General features: G+C 35.2%; 2 protein-coding genes across 2 annotated transcripts in view; one reads left to right on the forward strand and one right to left on the reverse strand.

Moving 5' to 3' along the window:
• The window catches only part of LOC136820361 (mediator of RNA polymerase II transcription subunit 23-like), a 91747-nt gene that overhangs the window by 55218 nt on the left and 9032 nt on the right, over positions 1-27497 (forward strand). The window contains exons 30-33 of the mRNA XM_067076548.1: positions 1293-1412; positions 2394-2490; positions 10700-10829; positions 22364-22461. Coding sequence (XP_066932649.1) covers positions 1293-1412; positions 2394-2490; positions 10700-10829; positions 22364-22461 — 445 coding nt within the window. The remainder of the gene's footprint in view (positions 1-1292; positions 1413-2393; positions 2491-10699; positions 10830-22363; positions 22462-27497) is intronic.
• LOC136820362 (uncharacterized) lies at positions 11182-14062 on the reverse strand. Its single transcript, XM_067076549.1, has 2 exons — positions 13430-14062; positions 11182-13276 (listed from the first exon to the last, which is right to left on the reverse strand). The coding sequence occupies exons 1-2, from the start codon at positions 14037-14039 to the stop codon at positions 11598-11600; spliced, it is 2289 nt and encodes a 762-aa protein (XP_066932650.1). The 5' UTR covers positions 14040-14062; the 3' UTR covers positions 11182-11597.

Genomic DNA, 27497 nt, shown 5'->3' on the forward strand with positions numbered 1-27497 from the left:
GAAGCAAAAATTCACGGATTTCCGATACCGAAACAATTTCAGAATTCCGAAATACCGAAGGAATTTTGCCTGATTTCCGAAATTCCGAAGAAAAAAGGGTCGATTTCCGCAATTCCGTAAAACCGTACGCCCCCCACCTATAAGGCAACTATCTAAGAACTAAACACTTCTTTTAATTCGAACGTCTGTATTTCGGCTGTGACTTGATGTGCTGATTTTTTTTTGACAATTTTGAGTCCAACATAATTTTATTGGTGTTTCTTGAAATGCAATTCACCTAAATATACAGAATTACCTTAAATTAAAAAAGATTGAAAAAATAATCAAACCTGATTATGATCTTCTTATTTTTTTCTAAATTACAGTCTTGATTTTCTTACAAACTAGCTTCTAACAAAAAAGTGTTTATCAAACTCTTCTAGCATACCATATGGTTCATCTCTCCACCCGTAAACTTTTTCATACACCAACTTAACTTTATGAAGAGCTTCAGAATTTCCTTCGCTGTTTAATTATATACGTTTTTGAACGAATTTTTCACATTTGTAAAATATTTATTCAAGCTTTTCGATATTGTATGTCATAATGTTGACTTTGTTTTTGATTACTATAAACAAGTTTCAAGTGTTCTCAAAATGGCGCAGTTTAAAAAAATCTTGCCTGGCCTTTTTTAAAGGAGAATTTTAGGCCTTTCCCCTTTTGCGAAATTTAAAACTTCTGTTCAATATCATCTCTTTCAACCATTTTCAATCTCTTGTACACGTTTTTTATATGAACAAACTGTATGAGAACATGAAGCTTCGCGGCAGTTTAAATGTAGTAGTTTCGATGCAAGATACTTCCTCATACATAAGAGTATGAGCTAAATTTGGTATTTTACACCAAATCCTATTTGACGCTTTATTGGGTTTTCCAGAAAAAAAGCTTACCCCCACTGTTAAGGATATTAATTTTTCGAAGTATCGAACCCCCTGGATATCCTACTTAATTAGTAAAGACCCCCTAAATATCCTCTCTTAAAAATATGCTCAACCCCTGGATATCCTCTCTTATAAAGATGCTTAACCCCGAATATCGTATTTTTTACTTGAAAAGACACTTTACCCCCTGGATATCCACCCTTTGAACAAAACTCGTCAACCCCCTGGATATCCGATATCCTCAACATGGGGGGGGGGGCACAGACTATTTCTGGAAAAGCCCATTTAGCCATTATGTCTAACTTACGTTACTGTTTTCATTGAGTAAACCTAAATCTGAACATCTCAGTGTTTTTCTTCTTTATTTTGTAGCAATTCCCAGAAAATTTCTTTTACGAAGGCATCTTGAAAGCTAACAACATGACGCCGGCGCCAGGGTCATTAGAATATCTACCGACGTATTTTGGAAACATCTGTCTACGCTTCATACCTGTAAGTACCTGGAAATTTTTGTTAACTGTTTCATTTAGAAATACATTTAACACTCTCAAATTTGACGTTCTACGACGTACTTACTACTAATGCCCTTTCCCTCCAGGGGAGCAGTCACTCTATTAAGATAAGATGTTTCTCAACATCAGAAAAGCGCTCAAGAAAGCCATTTGATACCTTCTGAAAACTAGCAAAACAAAATTAAACAAAACGATTTTAGTAATCTCATTCGCTGCTAACTCTTCCAGTACCGGCGAACGCAAATATGACTTACCTTAAGAGAAGAAATTTTGGCGAATGAGCCCATTCGCCAATTTTGGTGCAATTTGGCGGGATTTATTTTGGCGGTTTAATAAAATTTCTAAATTTGGCAAGAAGAAATTTTGGCGAACGACCCATTTTTGTTCAATATTTTAGCTAAAAAAAGAGGAAAAAAAGGTTTTTTAGGAGAAATAGAGACTAAATAGAAAGATTAAATTTGGCGAGAATTTATTTTGGCAATTGAACTATAAATTTAAATCTGGCGGAAAGAAATTTTGGCGAATCTGGCGAAATTCTTAGACAATTCGCCCAACTGCAACCTCGTTTTCAAAATATTGCTGTATGGTAATTGATTCCAAAAAGAGTTCATAAGAAGTTTACTCTATTTAAAAATTCACATTTGAAGGGATTTAATCACCTCGGTAATGGTTTCAAAACTAGGCAGTCATTGCACTGAAAATAATTTGTGAAAAGGCCTATTAAAAAACGCTTTTCAATACACCTTTTCGACCGTAGCCGCCAATTGCCGCGCGGGCATTTTTTTGTCCGCTTTATCCCACTTAAACCGTCCCAGTCCTTTTTTAGCACCTATAGACAATAGAAAAATGTGTCAAAATAGGATTGGATCGAGTTTAGGGTGATAATTAAGTAATAAAGTGCCACGCGTCTGACCGTGCGACTACGGTCGAAAAGGTGTATATTTTATTTATTGTTTTTCAGGTATTTGGCATCATCATTCACCGGCTGATTGAAACCAAAGACTTGACTTTATTAGAATCATTGCTAAACGAGTATGGCCAACTTTTCAAATTTCATGGTAAGGGAAAAAACCTATTCTTTAGATACGGTTAAGTCTCCCTAAATCGAAGTCGAACGGGAAGTCTAATTTGTTCGAATTACAGAGAGATTTGAATTATAGAAAGCAGTTAACGAGATTCTCCCTTTGATGGGGAATGACTCGAATTATAGGATGATTCGAATAATAGTGGTTCGAACTAGCGAGAGTTCTCTGTACCTATATTATTTGGCAGATTGAAAAATAAATAATGAATATTATTATATACCTGTAGGCAAAAACAGCCATTGAATAATTCCTGATATACCATGGCTATTATATCACGGTAGATTTTTTCTTCTTCAAATTTTGCTATCAAAGTTTGAGTTTTTTTGTCGCTCTTGTTGTTATCAAAGAAATTCATTAAAATAAATTTATTGTCAATTTCATGAACAAATTTTATGACTCAAAGTAATTAAAAAATCATTAAAAAAAGAAAAACATTCGAACGTCCGATTATGGGAGTGTTTTAAGTGAAATGTTTGACTATTGACATAATTAATGTATTGTTTTTGCCTCTAGGTATATAATAAAACATATATTCAATAGGTTTTCGTTGGTTATCTATACAGGGTGTCCCTAATTAAAGTATCGAGTTTGAACATGCGATTGAGTAGAAAGTTTTAAGTGTGTATTCACAAAATTGTATTTTAAGCTCTCCCTCTTTTTTCTTCGTCATTACGATTAATTTATACGTTGTAACTACCTTTTGTAATAAGCCTGTGTGATGGAGAACGTTCTTATGTTTTAGCTATAACACACACAAACTTTTTTACTCAATCGCATGTTCAAACTCGATACTTTAATTAGGGACACCCTGTATATTAATAGCGGTAGTCTGTATGTCGTTTTGTCTGTCTTCTGTCTTTGTTTCTTTCTGTCTGTGCTACTTTCGTTTTCGCACGCAATGTTTTTGTTCTTCCAAAAGATGACTTTTATTTTGTTCTTGCTCCACAAATTTGTTTAACGATATTCGCGCCGTTTTATAAAGACTTTGTTTTGATTGATAGATTAGACTTTTTTATTTTTTTTTCTTTCTCTCTTTTTTTTATGTTTTCGAATGTAATTAACGACCTTATTTGATTTTAGACATTCGAATTCTTTTCAAAACAAAAGAAATCTTTTAAACAGAATCTGTTAAAGAAAAGAACAAATATAAAATAAAACACAATACAAGAATCACATAACAAGTTTGTTAGAACAACAGCAACATTAAAAATACATTCAAAAGGCGGTAAAAACTAGAATTCTTTCTTCGTAAAAAAGGACCTTTAAACATGTATGTCGATAATTATTTTGCTGTAAATCCAAGTCATTGTTGAATTTGAAAAGTTATTGAAGTTATGACGAAGTTATTTTATAAAAAGCAACATAAAATTGCGCTATCTATCACGCTTTTTTGTCTGCGTGTCCTAGCTGCCTTCCGGGGGGACTATGGTTGCGAGCTGACTTTCGGCCCTGCCCCTCGGACCCTTAGCAGAATAAAGAGGAGAAGAAACAAGGGAAATTTAATTTAATTCACTTTTTGGAACTAATTTGACCAAATTTCTATCTTTCTGGGGGCAAAAAGTTGAAATTTTCCTATTTTTCCAATTCTTAGTGGGACTGAAGTTTGATTTTCCTATTTTTCAAACTGCCATGTTTCAAAAAAGACACCCTTAAGGCCGGCACATACCCATACCCATACCCTTCTCTTGCCTAAGTACCCCCTCCCCCGGGCTGCCTTTTTTCGACGAATCGCATGTCATGTCTATTATTTCACTCCGCTTATCTTGACATCAAAGTTTTCCTAAACATCAAGAACTACGGCAAATATAATTGCAGAGCCGTCTCGGACGTCGCTGGTCGCTGGTATTGTGTAATTTGGGAATGACGCCCTTTCTGTTTTCTGATCATTTTTGCCACAAAAATCTTTTTCAAAATATGGTTAAAAGATACATCACCCGGGAGGGATAGAGTCAAACTTTGAAGAGAATTCTTCCCTTTAATTTTGATTTCATCGTGTTTAAGTCACCTTCCCAACATCTCAAAGGACTTTAAATGCGTTCAGCAGACAGCTAAACCGGCGTGCGGCGCCGGGTACCGGCTAGTTTGATTTATTAACCCTCGGTGATGTATATTCAACTCGGCTTCGCCTCGTTGAATATTATTACATCACCTCGGGTTAATAAAACTCCATAACCAACTTTTACCCATTGAATATCTGCTTATAATTAAATTGATTGCTCGATCCTCCTGAATATTTTCAACGTAAAGTTCAAGCACATAAGCGTTTTCATTTTATTTGAATAAAATTTAAAACATATATTTAGACGTTTCGGTGTCATCCGATCACCATCATCAGTAAAAATTGAAATGAAATTCTCTAAGTTAAAATGTTCACAAACTGAAAAAAATTGAGTGCTTAAAAAGAGGAGATAATTGCTTAATCGATGATAAAATTTGCGTAAAAGAATCAATACAATAAAATTAACAATGAAATAGTTAAAAGAAGAAAGTTCTCAAGTAATTTCACTTGAGAGTTTTCTACAGGTCAAATGGGTCATTAAGTACTAATTAATTAAATAATAAAATCGGTTTTGAAATAATGAATATGCTTCTTTTCCGAACAGGATTTTTACTGGCTTTTATACAGGGTGTCCCAAAAAAAAGTATCGAGTTCGAACATGATTCTGAGTAGAAGGTTGTTGCGTGTGTTTGACAAAATGTAAGAAAGTATATACCAACACAATAATTGTTTTTACAACAGTCATTATGATTAAAAAGAACTAGCCGGTACCCGGCGTCGCACGCCGGTTTAGCTGTTTGCTGAACGCATTTAAAGTCCTTTTGGATGTTGGGAAGGTGGCTTAAACACGATGAAATCAAAATTAAAGGAAGGAATTCTCTACGAAGTTTGACTTTATCCCTCCCGGGTGACGTATGTTTTAACCATATTTTGAAAAAGATTTTTGTGGCAAAAATGATCAGAAAGCAGATCTCGCTTCGCTCGCGTTATATTTGCCGTAGTTCTTGATGTTTAGGAAAACTTTGATGTCAAGATAAGCGGAGTGAAATAATAGACATGACACGAGATTCGTCGAAAAAAGGCAGCCCGGGGGGGGGTGGTACTTAAGCAAGAGAAGGGTATGGTATGTGCCGGCCTTAAAGGTGCTTTTTTTGAAACATGGCAGTTTGAAAAATCAGAAAATCAAACTTCAGTCCCACTAAGAATCGGAAAAATAGGAAAATTTCAACTTTTTGCCCCCAGAAAGATAGCAATTTGGTCAAATTAGTTCCAAAAAGTTAATTAAAATTCACACAATTTCCCTTGTTTCTTCTCCTCTTTATTCTGCTAAGGGTCCGAGGGGCAGGGTCGAAAGTCAGCTCTCAACCATAGTCCCCCCGGAAGGCAGCTAGGACACGCAGACAAAAAAGCGTGTTAGCGCAATTTTATGTTGCTTTTTATAAAATAACTTCGTCATAACTTCGATAATTTTTTCAAATCAGCAATGATATAGATTTATAGCAAAATAATTATCGATATAGATGAGATGTTTAAAGGTCCCCTTTTACGAAGAAAGAACTTGAATGTATTTTCAATGTTGCTGTTGTTCTAACAAACTTGTCTTGTGATTCTTATGTTTTATTTTGTATTTGTTCTTTTCTTTAACAGATTCTGTTTAAAAGATTTTCTTTTGTTTTGAAAAGAATTCGAATGTCTCAAATCAAATAAGGTCGTTAATTACATTCGAAAACATAAAACAAAAGAAAAGAAAGAAAGAAAAAAAAAGTCTAATCTATCAATCAAAACAAAGTCTTTATAAAACGGCGCGAATCTGATTTAACACATTTGTGGAGCAAGAAGCAAAAGTCATCTTTTAAAAGAACAAAACATTGCTTGCGAAAACGAAAGTGACACACAAAAAACAAACCAACAAACACACATACAGACTACGGCTATTAATATATAGACTAGCCGGTACCCGGCGTCGCACGCCGGTTTAGCTGTGTTTGCTGAACGCATTTAAAGTCTTTTGATATGTTGGGAAGGTGGCTTAAAACACGATGAAATCAAAATTAAAGGGAATAATTATCTTCAAAGTTTGGACTCTATCCCTCCCGGCTGACGTATCTTTTAACCATATTTTGAAAAAGATTTTTTGTGGTAAAATGAGCAGAAAACAGAAAGGGCGTCATTCCCAAATTACACCGGACCGGCGACCAGCGACGTCCGAGACGGCTCTGTAATTAGATTTTTTTTCTTGCTTCGCTCGCGTTATATTTGCCGTAGTTCTTGATGTTTAAGAAAACTTTGATGTCAAGATAAGCAGAGTGAAATTTGAATAGACATGACACGCGATTCCTCGAAAAAAGGCAGCCCGGGGGGGGGGCAAGAGAAGGCTATGGGTATGGGTATGTGCCGGCCTTAAGGGTGCCTTTTTTGAAACATTGCAGTTTGAAAAATCGGAAAATCAAACTTCAGTCCCACTAAGGATTAGAAAAAATAGGAAAATTTCAACTTTTTGCCCCCAGAAAATAGAAATTTGGTCAAATTAGTTCCAAAAAGTGAATTAAAAAATTCACACAAATTCCCTTGTTTCTTCTCCTCTTTGTTAACTGCTAAGGGTCCGAGGGGCAGGGCCGAAAGTCAGCTCGCAACCATAGTCCCTCCGGAAGGCAGCTAGGACACGCAGACAAAAAAGCGTGATAGCGCAATTTTATGTTGCTTTTTATAAAATAACACCGTCATAACTTCAATAATTTTTCAAATTCAACAATGACTTAGATTTACAGCAAAATAATTATCGACATACATGTTTAAAGGTCCCATTTTACGAAGAAAGAATTCTAGTTTTTACTGCCTTTTGAATATTATCTATATATTAATAGCCGTAGTCTGTATGTGTGTTTGTTTTTTGTGTGTCACTTTCGTTTTCGCAAGCAATGTTTCGTTCTTTTAAAAGATGACTTTTGCTTCTTGCTCCACAAATGTGTTAAATCAGATTCGCTCCGTTTTATAAAGACTTTGTTTTGATTGATAGATTAGACTTTTTTCTTTTTTTTTATTTCTTTTCTTTTGTTTTATGTTTCGAATGTAATTAACGACCTTATTTGATTTGGAGACATTCGAATTCTTTTCAAAACAAAAGAAAATCTTTTAAACAGAATCTGTTAAAGAAAAGAACAAATATAAAATAAAAACATAAGAATCACAAGACAAGTTTGTTAGAACAACAGCAACATTCAATATACATTCAAAAGGCGGTAAAAACTAGAGTTCTTTCTTCGTAAAAGGGACCTTTAAACATCTATGTCGATAATTATTTGCTGTAAATCTAAGTCATTGTTGAATTTGAAAAGTTATCGACGTTATGACGAAGTTATTTTATAAAAAGCACCATAAAATTTCTGCCTTCCGGGGGGACTATGGTTGCGAGCTGACTTTCGGCCCTGCCCCTTGGACCCTTAGCAGAATAAAGAGGAGAAGAAACAAGGAAATTGTGTGAATTTTTAATTCACTTTTTTGGGACTAATTTCAACCAAATTTCTATCTTTCTGGGGGAAAAAAGTTGAAATTTTCCTATTTTTCCGATTCTTAGTGGGACTGAAGTTTGATTTTCCGATTTTTCAAACTGCCATGTTTCAAAAAAGGCACCTTTAAGGCCGGGTACAATACCCCATACCCTTCTCTTGCCTAAGTACCCCCCCCCAGGGCTGCCTTTTTTTCGACGAATCGCGTGTCATGTCTATTATTTCACTCCGCTTATCTTGACATCAAAGTTTTCCTAAACATCAAGAACTACGGCAATATAACGCGAGCGAAGCGAGAAAAAAAATCTAATTGCAGAGCCGTCTCGGACGTCGCTGGTCGCCGGTATGGTGTAATTTGGGAATGGCGCCCTTTCTGCTTTCTGATCATTTTGGCCACAAAAATCTTTTTCAAAATATGGTTAAAAGATACGTCACCCGGGAGGGATAAAGTCAAACTTTGAAGAGAATTCTTCCCTTTAATTTTGATTTCATCGTGTTTAAGGGGTGTTTAAGCCACCTTCCCAACATCCAAAGGACTTTAAATGCGTTCAGCAAACAGCTAAACCGGCGTGCGACGCCGGGTACCGGCTAGTATATTTATAATGTTGCTATTGTTCTAACAAACTTGTTATGTGATTCTTGTGTTTTATTTCAAATTTGTTCTTTTCTTTAATAGATTATGTTTAAAAGATTTCTTTTGTTTTGAAAAGAATTCGAATGTCTCAAATCAAATAGGGTCGTTAATTACATTCGAAAACATAAAACAAAAGAAAAGAAAGAAAAAAAAAGAAAAAGTCTAATCCATCTATCAATCAAAACAAAGTCTTTATAAAACGGCGCGAATATTGTTAAACAAATTTGTGGAGCAAGAACAAAATAAAAGTCATCTTTTAAAAGAACAAAACATTGCTTGCGAAAACGAAAGTGACACACAAAAAACAAACAAACCAACAAACACACATACAGACTACGGCTATTAATATATAGATTAACTCTCTTTACAATTTTCATGACGTTAAAGTTATTGAGAATTACTTTTTGTAAAAGTTATTCATAAAAGATGTCTCATGACAATAGACGATATCGGATTTAGATAAATGCAATGCATTCTGGTTTCTAGGGACTCTCAAAGGAATTATAATCTGTTATAATTGATCTATTATAATTCCTTTGAGAGTCCCTAGAAACCAGAATGCATTGCATTTATCTAAATCCGATATCGTCTATTAATATGACACAGAAAGAAACTTTGATAAACATTGCAAATTTAGTGAAACGTGTGTTTCAAGAACAAGAACTTTCTTTCTATAGAAGTGGTTGGACTGGATACTTTTTTTCGGGACACCCTGTACTTTTATATCGGATACCCTATCAAGGAGTCGTGGGCGAGTGACCAATTCTTTGGGTGCTGACTTGAATTTTCCTTGGTCAATTTGCTGCTCAAAATGACTAAATTATTATCGAACTCTAGAACCAAAAGTTTTCCTGTGTTAAATAGATTCCAGACTCTTTTTCTCCGATAAGGTATGGGTACGTTTTTTTTTCCCGAGAAAAATCCTAAAGCCAATGATTGAAGCTCCAAAGACAGCCTAGAGTTGTGTCTGTTTTTCTTGATGCTATACGAAGTGTTCCTATTTTCGTCATTAAGTATTCTCATTTAATTTCCCTACGGAATTACATGTTTTAGCCTTTGCAAAGTTATGTTCTTACATACTTTTTGGTCCTACCCCGGTAAAGGTCCTATAAATTAACTGTTGTCCGTTCCGTCGTTCGTCCGTCCGTTCGTTATGAGTTTTTCAAATTTGGCCAAAAAATGCCCAATAATATGTGTTTCTCTCGAGGTTTTATCATTATCATTCAAAAAATAATTTCTAGCTATAAAAGAATTACTATTTACAAGCATAGATCAATTAGTAGGGGGAATTTTGTTCGATTTTTTGGAATCGCTTGACTTTTTTGTTAGAAGCACTTGTTATACATTTTTGGAAAGCTAAGGGGTAGGGGAATCGAAATTACTATGTTTCCAATTTTTTTTCGGACACTTTGGTGTGATTTTCGGACAAATATGACGGTCTCAGGCAAAAGTCATATGGTTAAAAATTAATGAAAATTTTAGCTGGAGAAAACGGAGACCTGTTGTATATTTTTGGAAAGCTCTCAAAAAATTAAGATTAGAGATATATTGCAAGTATAGGTGATTTCTGTACCTAACTTGAGATATTAACCCTTGAAAACCGTGTTTAGCCAGAAACAGCTATTTTGTCCAGTTTTTGCGCTTTTTGAAGCTCAATATCTCGAGTTAGGTACTGAAATCACCTATACTTGCAATATATCTCTAATCCTAATTTTTTGAGAGCTTTCCAAAAATATACAACAGGTCTCCGTTTTCTCCAGCTAAAATTTTCATTAATTTTTAACCATATGACTTTTGCCTGAGACCGTCATATTTGTCCGAAAATCACACCAAAGTGTCCGAAAAAAAATTGGAAACATAGTAATTTCGATTCCCCTACCCCTTAGCTTTCCAAAAATGTATAACAAGTGCTTCTAACAAAACAGTCGAGCGATTTTACAAAATGCCCTCTACTAAATTTCTATCTTATATAAATTACCCAAACGCCCAAACAAATTTTTCACTTGTTTCTTTTATAAAATTAATGGTGTGTTAATTTTACAGATCGTCCGATCACATATCTGTACAACACTTTGTATTTCTACGAGAAGCAACTACGCGATCAAAATCACATCAAAAAGTTATTAGCCTCTGTCATCATCAATGCTCAATCGGAAAATCAACCTAAAGACTGGTAAGTTGGTTCGTGTTGCTTTGTTTTGTTTTTATTACAGTTTTTCTTAAAGGCTTAATCACATGAAGAAAAAAAAATCACAAGATATTTGGCTTGCAGTCCCGAGTAAAACCTTCAAGTATTTGTCTCTAACTATTTTCCAAATTCGCGATATCACAATTTCAAATTTCTGAAAACGGATTTTCACACGGTTTTTACGTTGAAATTCTATTGTTTTCTCGCTGAATAAGTAAAAAACTACTAACTTAAAAATCTCGGCTTTGGAGAATAGCTGGAGAATAGATTTTCTGAGATCTTGCTCAGGTCAATAGTCAATAATAATCAATCTGATTACCCCTTCAATAAAGCCGTTGTTTTTCGACTGCTTCTTGTCGTTTTTCAATTGCATCTCGTTGGTTTTCGTCTGCTCCTCGATGCTTTTCATCGGCTGCTCGTTGTTTCTCATCCGCTTCTAGTTGTTTTTCGTTTGCTTCAAGTTGAATTCTATCTGCACAATTTAAACGACCATCAATATTGATTTTGAATGATTCTGGATTTGTATCGTAATTATGTCTCCCGAATCTTATTTGTTCTTCATTTCCACGTCGTCTTTCACAATTTGCCCGACGTTGGCAATCATCAGCCTCCCTTTGAATGCGATCTGCTTCTCTTTGTATTCGACTAACTTCGCGTTGCTTTATGTGCGATTCACTTGTGGTAACATTTGTTTCCTCTTCTTTGTCGGCGTCCTTTTGTTTTTCATCCGCATTCTTTTGTATTGGGTATACGTCACTTTGTTTTTCGTCTGCATGCCGTTGTTTGTCGGTCTGCTTGTTGTTGTCTTATGCGATATTCACGGTCTTTTTTCATACCGTTAAGATTTCTCTCCCAGCTTGTGAACCATTGAAGTGACTTCCAATTTTCCTGGTCATTTATTTCAGATTGTTCCTCCGGAGTCCAATCTTGTTGAATTGCTTCCCAGTGTCTTTGAACGATCTCCCTTTGATTCAGATCAGCCTTTTCTTGTGCAAGGTCTGCTTCGAGTTTTTTTTGGTCAGCTTCTTGTTGCGCCTGGGTTGCCTCGATTTGTTTATCAGATTCCCATGGTCCAATTTCTTCCTCTCTTTTTGCCATGTCAAACATTCGCTGGTCTCGTTGTGACATGCGCTGTATTTTTTCATTGTGGCGTCGTTTTTCATCCATTTCATATTTTTTAGATAGAGCCTCTCGAAACTCTCGATTCTCCTTTTGATACTGTTGTCGTTGATTGAGTTCTGATTTTATTCGTTCATCCTCGCGTAGTTGATTCTGAACCATTTGATTGACACGTTGAATGTGTTGCTTTAAATGTATTTCGTACAGGGTTTGGAAGATTTCGACCGGAGTTCTTATGGTCTTTTCAGTAAAAGTCATCTGTTTTCCAGCATCTGAACAAAGGCAGTTGTACCCACTACGAGTAGCTATATATTCACCGTCGAAGTTGGTTTCATACCGTGCTATATCTTCCTTGATCTCAGAATGGATCTCATTAAATAATTTCGTTATATCGCTATTTTGGAGCTGTTTCATCTCTTCCTGATCGAGTTGCAAATCAACCATAATTTTGGTATTAATTTTTTCATCAGGGCAAGGCATGTTCTGTAAATTCCAAAATCTGTCCAAGTATTCTGCTAAAAGTTTTGATAGCGAAAACACTTTAGATTCTAGACCAACTAGTCCAAATTTCACCATAGCTAGATGATAAAATGACCTGTTTATCGGTTGAATGTTGCACGTTGAAATATAATGCAAACCACGAAACTTAGAGTGAAACAGATCGTTGAAGAATGTCAAAAAGCTATTCATACAATCTTTGAAAAAGGACATCAAGTAGCTACTTCTTGATTCTCCAAAACGATACCCATCTGGAACTTTCTTGAGCATCGAAAGTGCTCCTTCGGAGATTGATAATTTAAAACAGCGCATTTTTACATCATCGCTCTGAGAAAGATCAGGGGGTTCTCTAAGAGTCATTGAAAATGCTTTAAGCATTATTCTAAGTTCATTTATTTGTGTTGAATCAGTCAATGAGTTAATGCTCAAAAGATTCTGCTTTGGAATGAAGTAATTAGGGAGATTTAATTCATCAATAGCTTGCAACAGACGGTCAAAAATTAGTTGCAGTAAACCTATAATATCATTTTGGTCGAAGTCTGGTTGTTCTTCGTTTAACCACATTAAAACAGTTTTAATGTGATAACTCTTCAATAGACTTTCTTTGTATGATTGCTGACCTTTCAATGAAAAATTTCCCATATAATCATTGTAAAATGTACGATATGCACTCTTTGCAATCTGGTAAGCCTTTCGCCAGGATATCGGCAGATTCAAAAGTATTTCTTTTTCAACCAATGAAAATGACAATCGCCATTCAACTTCTGGACTTTTGCTTTCTGGGTGACTTTTTGGTACCAAAAGTAATGGAATTTCTAAAAAAATGATTAAGAAAAGTAATTAACTTTTGTATACGTTGATTACATGGCGTTCTAAATTTAGATCGATTTCATCATTATCATTTGATCGTTCCACTATCAAAAAGAGACGTTTGGAAAAAAGCTTTTTTTAAATAACGGTCACTATACCTGTACAACGTTCGAGATTGGGATTTCTTTGGAGGAAACTTTGTTGGATCTCATCCGGCCACTGGTCCAAGCGTAGAGCAATGACTTTATCTCTTTTTGCCGTACATATAGATGGATTTGGGTTACTTTTTGAATCTACACTAAGGTTATTTTCAAGAACATTAGCTTTCTGTTCCGGATCATTGATTTTTAGTTGATGGTAAAGTGCTCTTTGAATAAGGATCGGGTATAGAAAATCCCCATCTTGATCTTCAATCTGGTAAAACCCCTTATGTTCCGTTTCCACGTAATATAACGCCCTTTTAACAGTGTCCGATTTGCTCTTGACTTTGTTTCGGACAACTCCTGGTCCAATTTCGTATATGTTATCAAGATCTGAATATGTTGTATTCAGTTTCTCAGCCACACTTCCGCTTGTGTATGTTCGCATGATACTCGGGAATAGTGAATGACTCGGTGGGTATCGTTCATCGTAGTGACAGATCATGTCAAGTATATTGCCTTTCTTGACTTCAAGGCCAACAAAATCGAGCTCCGCTTCGGTTATATTTTTTAATATCATTTCCCAATGGTGGTAATCCCGTTTTACTTTATTTATTTCTTCATCCATTGCTTTTTGATTTGTTTTGTATCTGTATAGAATAATAAATATTATTATCATCAACATGAAAAATACAAGCAATCTGATTGGCTAAAAACGCGTACATAAATGCTGTATTTCATATTGTATCGTACAAATACAAGACCGCGTTCAAAAAACTGTTAAGTGAGAGATCATATTTTGCACAATTTTATGATTAGAAAGGTTTTCTTTTTGCTTCCAATACACAACAACATATCAAAAGAGTTCATGAAAAGAATCTTTCGATCTTTTTAATGACCATTCGATAATTTTTTCGAATGTTTTGATGTTAATTTCATCTAAATAAAACTAAAAGAATAAAATATTGGAAGAGAAAAACAAACCAAAGAGAGACACAAATGAAGAGAGAAAAGTTTGTTGATATTTTTCAAGTTGATGATAAGCCAGTTTTCACACTTTCACTCGTACAATATAGGATATATTTTTCTCGTTCAGACACACCCCTGGGTCAGTGGCCCGGTCAGATCAGCCCCGGTGAGTAGCCCGGTGAAAAAAATGCTCAAAAACAGCCCAAAATTAAGCCCCGCTGGAAAATAAGTCAACCCGGGCAAAAAGGCAAAAGGTTTTGGAAACCCAGGCTGAGGCATGAAAGTTTCTGTTTACCCCGCTGGAAATACTGAAAATTTTGATTCCCCCGGTTGAAATCAAGGAAAGCTTGGGTTACCCCGCTGTTGAAATTAAAAAGTAGAAATCTTAAAAAATAGAAAATGTATGAAATAGAAAAGTAAAACTTGAGCTGAAAACTTACTGTGTTCCATCCAGTTCGAAAAAAATGTAAACAAACTATGTAACTGAGCTACCATCTTGCGTGTATTTACCTAAGTTTAATCGCCCTCGATACTATGGCAGCCATTTATTGGAGCATTTTGATTGCGTGCAGTTCGCGCGGCAATGGAATATTCTTACAGGCAAGCTCAAATAAAAAAGAATAACAAAACTCAAAACTCTCTCAACAAAAATATTCTTACACAGGAAAAGTGTATTATGTTCCCGAGCATATTACACATTGGATTCTAAAAAAAGGTTTTTGCTCTCTCTCTTCAATGTTTACTTTAAACATCATGAATAATTTAGTAGTACCTTCCATTATTTAGAAAAAGCGCGGGAAATTTTCATTCTATTTTTTCTGTCTGTTTTTCTCTCTCTTTTATTTTTATTAGAACTTTTTGATGGGTTTTTGATTGAGTTATTCTTTTTCTTTTTTTTACTATCTCGTATTTTCTTATAATAAAACATTAGTAACTTCAGATGGCTAAAAGCGATGCCGGCGGTTGTTTCAGTGTGATTTCCACACTGTGACCTAGTATATATATATACCTTAAGGGAACACTTATTTTGGCGGGAACTAATTTGGGCGTTGCGATTTGAGCTAAAAACCTTCATATTATATACTAATCGATCAGAAACTTTCCCCAAAATCAGGTCTCTAAAATCAGACGCTTACAGTACAAGATAAATTTGGCTGAAAATCGACCCTTACAGTGCAATTTCTCTAAATTTTTTGCCCTTTTCAGGGCAAATTTCTCAAATCTTGCCTGAAAATTTGGAATATATCCAAATTTTACAGCCTTACAGTGCATTTTTTCCCACTTGCTCAAAAATCGACCCTTACAGTGCACTTTCCAAAGTTCAAAAAACTTACCCTTAAAGGGCCGCACGTCCGGTAGGTCACTTACCTGGAGTGCCCCCCCCCCCCGGGAAACTTTATGCTGATTTAAGATTAAGAAAAAGGTCAATATCATGGTTTGAAAATTTTGCTATCTCGAGCTATGAAGCACTTTCGTTTTCAAAACTTAGAAAGCGAAAGTACTTCGTATCTCTTGGTTGCGAAATTTTCAGACCATGGTTTTATTTGTTGTGCGGAATTTTTGGATAATTCATTTTGCCCAGATGCTGCATGACCTCGTGGCCCGCAAAATATAACAGTAGCAGAAGCACATGATATATGGGTTTTCTAGTGACCACTGAAATTGTTGAATCAATTCAAATACAGTATACATGTATAAACAGACTTTCAAGACCATGCAATTAATGAGGCCCCTCCAGCGGCACCCCTAATCACGCCATCACGCCAAAAAATTTTCTCCATCACGCATCACGAAAATCGCTAAAATTTGTCATCACCACGCAAAAAATAGCGAAAAATAGCCCAAATCACGCATCACGCCTCAAATTTTTGCCCTATCACGCATCACGCCAAAATCTTGAACACGCCATCACGCCAAAAAAAAATCTCTTATCACGCCATCACGCAAGAAAAAAGTCCCAATCACGCTATCACGCAAACCGCTGGGGGGGCCTCATTAATGTGATTTTTATTATCAAAATTATGAATCGGTTAATGGTTAGGGATAATTTGATGTGCTTTGCTTCTTCCCAAACTCAGAGCTCAAACGACGTTTCTTGAACTAGCTTGGGAATATATAATGTTTTAAATTCATTTTTGATGGATTATATTCCCAAATTCGGCTATCATCCTGAGCTGACATGCAATGTATGTACGAAGTAAAGATACCAAGAAACCCAAGCTATGATTTAAAACAATGTGACACTGCCAAGAATTCATTTGCTTGATACCCTGGTCAGCCCCCCGACCTAATAATTAATACCCTGGGGAATGTTAAATGTTTCCATCAAAAATGTATATTTCTTCAAAAAATCAAAATCAACACGTTGTTTTATTCTCCCCCTTTGTGAGGCTTGGATGGTTTCATGTTTTTAAAAGAAAAAGTGTGGACATTATTATTGTAGTTAGTAAGATGGATGCCTATTCATTCAAAAAGTTAATAGACTTTAAAAGAAATTGTGGGATCTTTTTAGCCTAGAAATCTAAGCTAGTTTGATTCAGTCACTTGGATAAATCTGATGGTTAAGTTGTGACTGAATAACTAGCTTAGGGACAGTAAACTCGGTAGCTTATCAACTGACAACAACGACAATTCAAATTTTGCGGCGAGGGATAACGTAAACTCACATAATTTGCATAATTCTTCGTCGTTGACTTAATTCGTTTCATATCAAAAATATGAAATCACACTAGCCTAGAAATCTAAGCTAGTTTGATTCAGTCACTTGGATAAATCTGATGGTTAAGTTGTGACTGAATAACTAGCTTAGGGACAGTAAACTCGGTAGCTTATCAACTGACAACAACGACAATTCAAATTTCGCGGCGAGGGATAACGTAAACTCACATAATTTGTATAATTATTCGTCGTTGACTTAATTCGTTTCATATCAAAAATATGAAATCACACCACACACAGAACATAATATCAAAACATTATTTAGAATTTTTTTATTTTGTCTTTTTTTCTATCTTCTGATTGGCTCTTATTGTAAGATTAGATAAACAAACTCTCCGTCTTACAGTTTATGCGCTCCTTTTGTAAAATATTGTTCATTTTTTTCAAAAAGTTATGTTTTATGGAAAAGTCAACAAGAGACAAATTCGTTCCTTGAGTGATAATTTTGTGATTTGACATAAAAGTATTTTGTATGATTTTTACAAAGCTCATCTTAAAAATAACCTTCAACAAAATACTGTAAATAAAAATTACTTTAGACTAGCAGGCTAAAATACCGTATACAAAACAATGTATGTAATCAATCCCCCCCCCCCAAAAAAACATTTTCTTGAGTCTTGAATTCGTATAGCTGTCACTGAAAATAAGCACCGACAGTTTTATGTTCTTCGAAAACAAAAGATGTCATTGTCTGTAAAATCGAGCATAAAGTCTCAAATTCATAAAACAACAAGAAACCACAACCAGTCAAAAACCAAGAACTGTCTATCATCTATCCATTACAGTATGATACAATATCATGTCATGCAATCCAATCAGAATACAGAACTACAGCATAGGATCTGTACAAGTACTCTCTCTTATATATTGCCACATACGATAGTCAATGTTCAATCACAAATCTTTACTTTATTATTTGCCATTCTGGAAACAAGCAACTTTTGCTGTCTTTACGACAAAATAGCATTATTTTTTTCTTCATCAGTTCAATTCTTCCCAAAAACAAGAGGAGCACTATCAGGTCGGGATCAGGTCTTGAAAACTTTTTCTGATACAGTATTCCAAATATCCATCATAATATAATCGAAGAAAGATCTTGCATTCAATGAGTCCCATCCTCTTCTACTTCGTTTTCTGATAAAATAATTATAAAAATTCTATCGCTCACGAAAACTCCCGATTTTTTACCACGTGACCCACTCTGACCAATCAGAAGCTCACCGAATCCTGCGTTCATATTATGAACGCACCCTTTCCCTAAGCCAGTATTCCAAGGCAAACTTAAAATCCGTAAATATAAAAAACGTAATAAATATAATAAAAACGCTATATTGCCATAAGCCGTGTGTCCTAGCCTTGTGAATACGGGCTTAGTTAACTAGGCTAAAATCACACGACACACAGAACACAATATTATTTAGAATTTTTTTATTTTGTCTTTTTTTCTATCTTCTGATTGGCTCTTATTGTAAGATTAGATAAACAAACTCTCTGTCTTACAGTTTATGCGCTCCTTTTGTAAAATATAAAATGAAATTCTATTGTAAAGTGTGCCGATGGAGAGTGAAGGAAAAATTTGTTCACTTTTTTCAAAAAGTTATGTTCGTATTTTATGGAAAAGTCAACAAGAGACAAATTCGTTTCTTGAGTGATAATTTTGTGATTTGACATAAAAGTATTTTGTATGATTTTTACAAAGCTCATCATAAAAATAACCTTCAACAAAATAAATAAAAATTACTTTAGAATAGCAGGCTAAAATACCGTATACAAAACAATGTAATCAATCCCCCCCAAAAAAATTTTCTTGAGTCTTGAATTCGTATAGCTGTCACTGAAAATAAGCACCGACAATTTTATGATCTTCGAAAATGAAAAATGTCATTGTCTGTAAAATCGAGCATAAAGTCTCAATTCATAAAACAACAAGAAACCACAACCAGTCAAAGACCAAGAACTGTCTATCATCTATCCATTACAGTATAATAAAATATCATATCATGCAATCCAATCAGAATACAGAACTACAGCATAGGATCTGTACAAGTACTCTCTCTTATTTATTGCCACATACGATAGTCAATGTTCAATCACAAATCTTTACTTTATTATTTACCTTTCTGGAAATCAGAAGCTCACCGAATCCTGCGTTCATATTATGAACGTGCCCTTTCCCTAAGCCAGTATTCCAAGGCAAACTTAAAATCCGTAAATATAAAAAAATCTTCAAGCGCCGAAAACGCTATATCGCCATAAGCCGTGTGTCCTAGCCTTGTGAATACGGGCTTAGTTAACTAGGCTAGGATCTTTTCTTCTTCTATCATAGCTTTTTAGCTTCACACTTTTTATACGCAGCGCAGTGAAGGGCTCAGGCCTCAAAATGGCCAAAAAAGCAAGTTGGCTTAGGCCCTTAGGAACCCTAAACCTATAAGGATGAAAAAAATTTTAAATAAGGAAACCCATTTTTTTCTTTTTCCACTCTGAAAAGAATGAAATTTTGCTATATTACGACCAAAAAAACTGCTGTTTTACTTTCAACAATTTGAAATTTGAGGCCGTTTTTAGCCCATCTAGAGGGTCCTATTTTCAAAAATTTTCTTAACCGTCGGCGCCAACCATGGTGGCGCCTCCTCACACACTGATGTAGCCGTTACGTCATAATAGCAAATATACACGTTTTTCTTTTTTTAAGAGACTAGTTTTATCAAGCAGCCTCAATGTTTCTTAAGAAATCGGCCTTTTGAGCCTTAAATGTTTCTTACATGTTTCTAAACTTTTTGACATAATCAGCCTTATAAAGGCTGGATTGGAAGGTTCTTAAAAGAAACCGAATTTAAAAATGTTATTTTCTCATTCTCAGCCTCAGTCAAAATTACTCAAAAATATACTAAAGTTGTTTTTTTTCACATAATTCTCTTTTTGTTAAATTTGGCGGGGATTTAATTTGGCGAATTGCCGAATTTGGAAATTTTGGCGAGGGCTTGATTTGGCTAATTTTGGCAAAATTCGCCAAATTCGCCAATTTTAATCCCCGCCAAAATTTATCCACTTAAGGTATTCGGTACCGTGTGATACAACTACCCGATAACTATTACATATATTCAATAGGTTTTCGTTTAACTTTTATCTATTGAATATCTGCTTAGTTTTTTAAGAAAACCTCAAACTAACCCTCGTCTATTTGCGACATTGGAATAAGGGTACTATGTTTGCCGAATGACGGATGGGTTCCGCCCGACTTTGGGTAAAGAAAAACGAGGAAAAAAAGCCTAAAATATGGGAATTCTTGAACCCTATAATATATGCTATAATGATTTTACAGTTTTAAAAGCCTGATGTTGCGATCATGGCCGGCCTAGGTCTAGTTAGGCCATATATTTTCACGGAAGAAAAAATCACTGTTTTCGTCGGATATCAGACAAGAAATCTGGCGTAAAGTTCAGACTGAATTATAGTCTAGCAAGCTAGACGACTAATTCAGACATATTAGAAATAAAGCAAAAAAGTAAATTTTAGTCGTCTAGAAACCTTTGTGCACTAACTCCAAACAAAAAAAAAGGTGTCAATATCGCAATTAAATTCTTGAAAGTAAGATGTGTGTGGATTTGTGTGTTAAAAATGTTTCATTTGAGTTGATTTTATTTTGAGAGTTTGTTGTTGCTTAATAAATTGTTTTCTCGCTACGCAAGTTTCTGCGTAGCTAGGCCCGGTATCTATAAGGCTGGAACACCGGATTCTTCCAGTCGTTTATACAAACTAAATCCCGTATCAATATTTGTGTTTATTATTAGTATTACATGCATTATAAACGACTCCAGTCTAACTGAATTATTATTATACGTATTAGACGATGGAAATATTTGAAAAAGTTCCTGCTTTTGAGCCCATCCTAAACTCGAATTGAAATTTAGAAAACATTTTGCAGTTATAAAACCTACGAGTTCTTACCTTCAAAATTCTAAAATCCTCTTTAAAAATAAAAAAACCTACACCAAATGCCACAAGAAAGTCTATACATTATACAAAATACTGTCTATATAGCATAACAGTCATAGATAAATCAACAAAAAGGATATTAAAACTGCTTACTGTTGTTTTTATAGTGCAAAATTTTAAGGTGTCGAAATTCAAAAGAAAAAAAAACTTAACAATTGAGAGAGTTGTTCCAAACTCTCCTTCGTGGGCGTTCGGAGTGGTATTCTTGATATACACCCTAAAAAAGCCAGGATTTGACCTCTCTCTGTTACGAAAAATAGAAACACAGAGGTCAAAAACCGGCTTTTTTGGGTGCTTCCGTTAAAAAATATGACGTCATCTTGACTTACGCATATCAAGAATAGGCTAAAGTGGTTGAGGGATGAAGATTCATTTCCATTGAGTTTAAAGCCCCCCCCCCCTAAAGCAGGGCTAGAGATGAAACTTTCGGGAAGTGAGGGGACTAATTTCCCATCCAAAACGCGTGACCCTTGTGCTTTTCACATAAATGCTGGATTGGAAGTTAACAAGATCATTTTATGAACCTAATGACGATGGTGGCGGTCCGAAACTTAGGGTTTTTTTCTTGCTTGAGAAAGCTTGAAGATTCCTCGCTAGCCCTTCGTGCTTTAAACCCAATATTTATCTCCATCATCACTCAGTATTTCGTGGAAATTTTGAAAATCTTGCTTGCAATTTTAAAGGATTGTTTAAATGAAACTGGCTCAAAACCTTTTAAAAACCGCCAGACCTGTGGAGACGCGTACGAATGATCAGGGCTTTGAATGAGAATCGTCTTGAACAATGGTTTAATTATTCATTACAGTAGACTCGCCGTTATTCTAACCGCCATCTATTCGATGTTTCTTTCTATTTAAAGTAAAATGGATTTCTTAAAATACCTACTAAATCAGACAAAACTTCCCTCAGTTTTCGCGAAGTTCATCTTGATTAGGGACCATTAGGGGACTAAGCCAAATGGGGGGACTTCAACATTTAATGCGAAATGGGGGAAGTGGGAAAGAAAGTGCAAATACTGGGTACAATATTTCAAATAGTGATAAAAATTTCTATATTTGTATGCTCCCTGCAGTGACATGATAGAGGATGCATTGAATTGATTCCTCGAAAAAATTCTTTATCCGCGTAAAATGAGGGTTTTGGGCCCCAGATGAGGGGGGGGGGACTGAAAACCTGCAGGACATCATATTCCTCCTTGTATTATCGAAAAAGTTGAGCTCTTATCTACGTTCTTTTCCTAAACAGTTGTATTTTTTACGTTCATTTCAGGGCATCAAGAGAATTTCAAGAGTACGTCAAAGACACAAACAGTATTTGGTCACCCAACACGCAGTACCTAAGCAACCTGATTGAACGTTTTGTCAACAGTATCCTTTTCTTCACTCTAGTCTTTGACTCTCTAGTTCAAGGAATCTTTTATTATTATTACAGTTGACTCTCTCTAATTCGATCTTCAAGTGACCAAGAAATTTTTTCGACTTTGGGAAAGATTCGAATTACAGCGAGAATTTAACACGACCTTCAAGCTGAGGGGTCCAATAATTTATTTCGAGCTACATTCTAATTAAAGAGTTTTGGATAGAGACAGTTGACTGTATATAATTATACATTGGGTTTAGCCTGTATCAAACTCTTCTTTGCTGAGTACACGCTTTTGTTTTTATAAGAATACACTTTATAAGAATGTCCATGATGAAAATGGCCAAAAAATTAAGAATATGCTAAGAATATCACCATCATGGAATTTAGCAACTGAACCTAGAAATGCCATTTTTAATGCATTTTAACCTGTAGATTGCCAATTTCGATCTTAACCTAAGAATACCGTAAGAATATTTTTGGATGATTTTCGCCAAAAAGTTAAGAATATCCACGATGGAATGAAAATACACCATTCTTATAAAAAAAAAGCGTATATAATGTGAAGTATGTCATTCAAAAACCGAAAATTGAAATGGTACAGGCTATAATGTATCTTTCAGCTATAAAGCCACGGTCGAATAAAGGATGACGGGTAAAACTTTCAAGGCGTTTTGACTGGCTATAATACAATACATCAATACATGATAGGTCTAGACTGGAGTCGTTTACAATGCGTGTAATACAGTAGTATAGGCCTTATATGATAATACGATTGTTGTTACGGGGTTTAGTTTGTATAAACTAAATTTGTTCCCTCCATTACTTTTTGCTTTGTTTGTACTATGACTGAATTAGTCGTCTAGCTTGCTAAACCAACATAGGTCAGGTCAATAACAACCTTTTACATCTTGTTTACGTTTAATTATAGGAATCTTAATTAAGAGATTAATTAGGTCGGAAATTAATTACAGGAAAACACTCATTTCTTTGTTATGTTTTTGTGTGTATTGATTTTCTTCCTGTATATCAAATTTCCGAACATTTCCTCTTCTCTTTTTGTGGAAACAAGCAAACATCCTAAGCTATAAGCGTATTGACAAATGAGTATGATTTGTAGGTGTGTAATTTTAAAACTTGGGGTTTTCATTTTAATTAAAGTACAGTTGAAGCTCTGTAATTCGATTGTCACGGGAATTTGAATTTGAATTTTCATCGAATAAGGGAGCGTACCGAATAGTAGAACGTCGAAAAAGATAGTTACAACTGTATTTTATGAAGCAAATCTTTGCCGTATGGTCATCGAGATATAGAGATAAAGAAGAGACTTTTATTACTGGTAGAGCGTGTCATTCCCACATAAGCTTTGCTGGCAATGATCAACAGAACTACGGCAGTTCACCATTTGGGACACTCGTACATTTTTTATGTAGCAGAAGAAATAAACTTGGAATTTCCTCAACGAACATTAAGAGATTGATTTTAAAGAAAAATGCTTCTCCAAGGTAAGTTCTTTCAAACTATCTCGATATTATCATTGCTGCCTCTTATGCCTAAATCCCCTCGGAGAGGAATGAGTGCTAGTCGCACTTTGATGCGCCAACAAATCGATAGGCCTTTTCACAAATTATTTTATATGCAACAACTGCCTCATTTTGAAACCATTACCAAGGCGATTGAAAAATCCCTAGAGTCTTTCGTGTTACCTTTTTAAATAGAATAAACTTCTTATGAACTTATTTGGGAATCAATTACCATAGCAATATTTTGAAAACGAGTTAAGCGTTGCTCGTGACGTAATTTATGAAAAGGTTTCGGGCTCATCTTTATCTTTTATTTTCCAAGACCGAATATTCCTAATTACCAGACCCCCTTACAGCTAATTTCGAGTTAAAAAGTGTTGGAAGGAAATCGGATATCATGTAGATAAGTTAACACCCCCTTCTCACAGACCCACTGGAAAAATTTGCTAAAATGTCGTCCCCGGTGGAAAATCCTCCAATTTTTGTCCCCACTGAGAATAATTTGGCCCCACTGGCTGAAAAATGTTTGTGAGAAAGGAATATGTAAGTTAGAAAGTTTGAAAGCTAACGTAGAGGACTTTGATATTTTCTATGATGACCCAAAGGGAAAGAGTGACTTGAGAAGCATGGTTAAAATAAACACGGAGTAAGTAAAACTGTCTCTGATGTTTACTCATTAAATAGCCTTAAAGACGAGAGAGTTAATCTAACGAGAACTCATCAATCATAAATGTCTAGCTGCCTAGCAAAATGAGTTTAGAATAACTGCTTTCCTTTAGTAACTTTGGAGAGTTGTTTGGGAATTTATTCCGTAGTTTTGGTCATGATCATATTTTAATGGAATTAAATGAGTTGTTGGTTTCAAAGTGAGATTTCTTTAATTTGCCAGGGTAGATTCAGAGCAGTTCCAGAGCATATACCAATACCATACACCCTTTTTCATCTTTTTTTTATGAGACTCGGCTGTTCTTATTTTTTTTGGCACTGTACAAGGTTTTTTATACCACAGGCCCGACGGAAGACTTGGGAGACTTCAGCCTCCCCACTTTTAAGCAAATGAGATTTTTTTCTTAAACTCTAGCAAATTTTTATCGCATTTTGAGCCTTCAGCCTCCCCCACTTTAACAGTTATTTCGCCGGGCCTGATACGTGGAGGTTTTAAAATATGTATACAAGAATTGTTGTTTTTGATTGGATCGATTTCCTCTGACTTATATTGTTTCTTATAAGTAAACGAGAAAATTTTGTAATTGCATAGCTTTTAATGTAAAATGTAATAATATGCTTTCTATTGACAAAACTACGCATCGGGGGTATATAAAACAAATCAGAAAAATAGAGAGAGGCTTTCGTTTTCTCTTCATAAGAAATAATACAGTAGCATAAAAACATCATATCATGTAGCTCATAAAAAGCATTAAAAAGTCCCTTGTGTGTGAGCTGATTAGATTTAATAATCGAGCGAGACTGTGTTTTGTATAGGGGTGTAGGAAGGTATTAAAAAAGCGCATTTCGAATTGATTAAAGATTGTAAATAAATGCTCTGATGATAAAAAAGTATGATGTTTTTAGTTTAAGTTAAAGTTTTGTGTATTGTCAAACAGAAAAAGTTGTTGGCTGGTAAGAAGTAGTTATAATGAAGTGGCAAGGAAATGCAATATATCTGCTTGTGTAATATATTTTTACAAACTCTTATCGCAAGTTATATATAAGCTTGGCCTACATTAATGAAAAACAGAGTATTTCTTTAAAGTATTTTTTAAAGCTCTTCACAATCATCAGTTGATTTGAAAATATGACAATACGAAACGAAAATAATCTACAGTTTTTGAAATTCAATATAATGTCTTCATATAAAACTGGACGTCAGAGTCAATCCTTTGAATCGAAAGTTTGATTTATTAGGCATACCGGCATTTTGAGATCTCGAGTTCAATAAATTGTTTTTAACTTAGCCTACAGTATCATTAAGAATTATAGAAGACAGAGTTTCATTGACGAAGTTATGGTGTAATTGAGCGAAATTAACCAATAAGTGGTCAGTAAAGCGATTTGAAAGTTAGAAAGAATCTTTGAAAGTAGAACGCGGTAGCGGTAGTAGGGTTAGAGTAGAATCTCTAAAATTTCCCAGGCAAGAAAAAATGGAGCCACTTATTTCCCATCCAAAACGCGCCTAGAACGCGCTGTAATCATGACGACGGATTGTATCTAGTGGTTCCTTTGTGTTTGAGGACTGCATCTTTTGAAATCTAGCTTTTAGATAGATTTTAGATTCAATCCGGCGTTTGTGTGAAAACAACGCGCGGGCGTTCTGGATGGGCAATAAGTGGTTTTATTTCCCATCCAGGAGTCTCGAGTCTAGCCCTTCGGGCTTGGAAGCCTTGGAAGTCAAAGTACGGTGCCGTGGTTTTGTATAAGATTCCCATTCCCGCACTAACTAAGATTCCACTTTTCCATCGGAAAAAGACCAGGATGAGATTCGGAAAGCTAGGTTAGTTTAACTCAACACAAGATTTTCCGTGCTTTTAGAAAAAATTCTTTCCAATCTCATGCCGGTCCTTCCGGGAAAAATCCCGGAAAAGTCAGGAAAATCTTTGTGTGGGAATGGAAATTTAATGCAAAACGATGGTAGCGGTTCTGCGGTAGTTGATTGATTTCACTCCCAAAAGAATTTTTTGTTTTTTATTTTCACTGTTTTATCCAAGTAAATTCAGTCAGATTCAATCTCAAGTAAAGTCATTGACCGTGTTGTGTGCTTGTGTGCTATGATACTCTGAAGAGCAGGGCGTTTGGAACAACACTAGAAATACTATGTGTCTGCGGGTAATCTTTCCATGCTAACTGACACACGGCGCTGTCTTAAGCTCATCTATTGTTATTTAGATACATTAGAGTCTCTTTAACGTTAAAATAAGGTTTATCTAACGTTCGTGATGGAATGGAGTCTCCATAACTCAAACACTCTAAGGACAAGTTAAGGAGATTTATGGAGTAAGGTTTATAAGGCATTGTTATCTGAAGGGACGAGAAAACTTGATCAAGTTAAGGAGACATTCGTGTTATAACTCAAACAAATTTGTGTTCCCCGTGATTTTTCGAGTTATGGAGACTCCACTGTATCAAGAACGTTAGGTGAACCTTATTCTGACGCTTTGTGCAAACCGGATCCCATAATAGATATTTCAATAAAGGCTGGCGTAATAATGCAAGTTTTTCATATTTTTCATGTATTTTTTCTCAGAAGATGGAAGAATAAAACCAAGACCACCCGGCAAAACACAAACACACCACCCACAACTTTACTGACCATCAACCTGAAGAAAAGTATTTTTTATACAACAGTACCATCACACGACGTTCTTCAATGAAAAATAATAGAGAAAATAGAGTCATGCGTACAAGCTACATTAAAGTGATATTCGCTTTCTTGTTTCCTTTTCTCATCATTTTCACCGTCTTACAGCACATCGGTCCTTTCAAATTCTCTTCTTACAAAGAAATCACGTACGATGAGAAGAATC

This window comes from Clytia hemisphaerica, unplaced genomic scaffold, assembly GCF_902728285.1.
Source record: "Clytia hemisphaerica strain Z4C2 unplaced genomic scaffold, Clytia hemisphaerica genome assembly, whole genome shotgun sequence".
NCBI classification, from domain to species: domain Eukaryota; kingdom Metazoa; phylum Cnidaria; class Hydrozoa; order Leptothecata; family Clytiidae; genus Clytia; species Clytia hemisphaerica.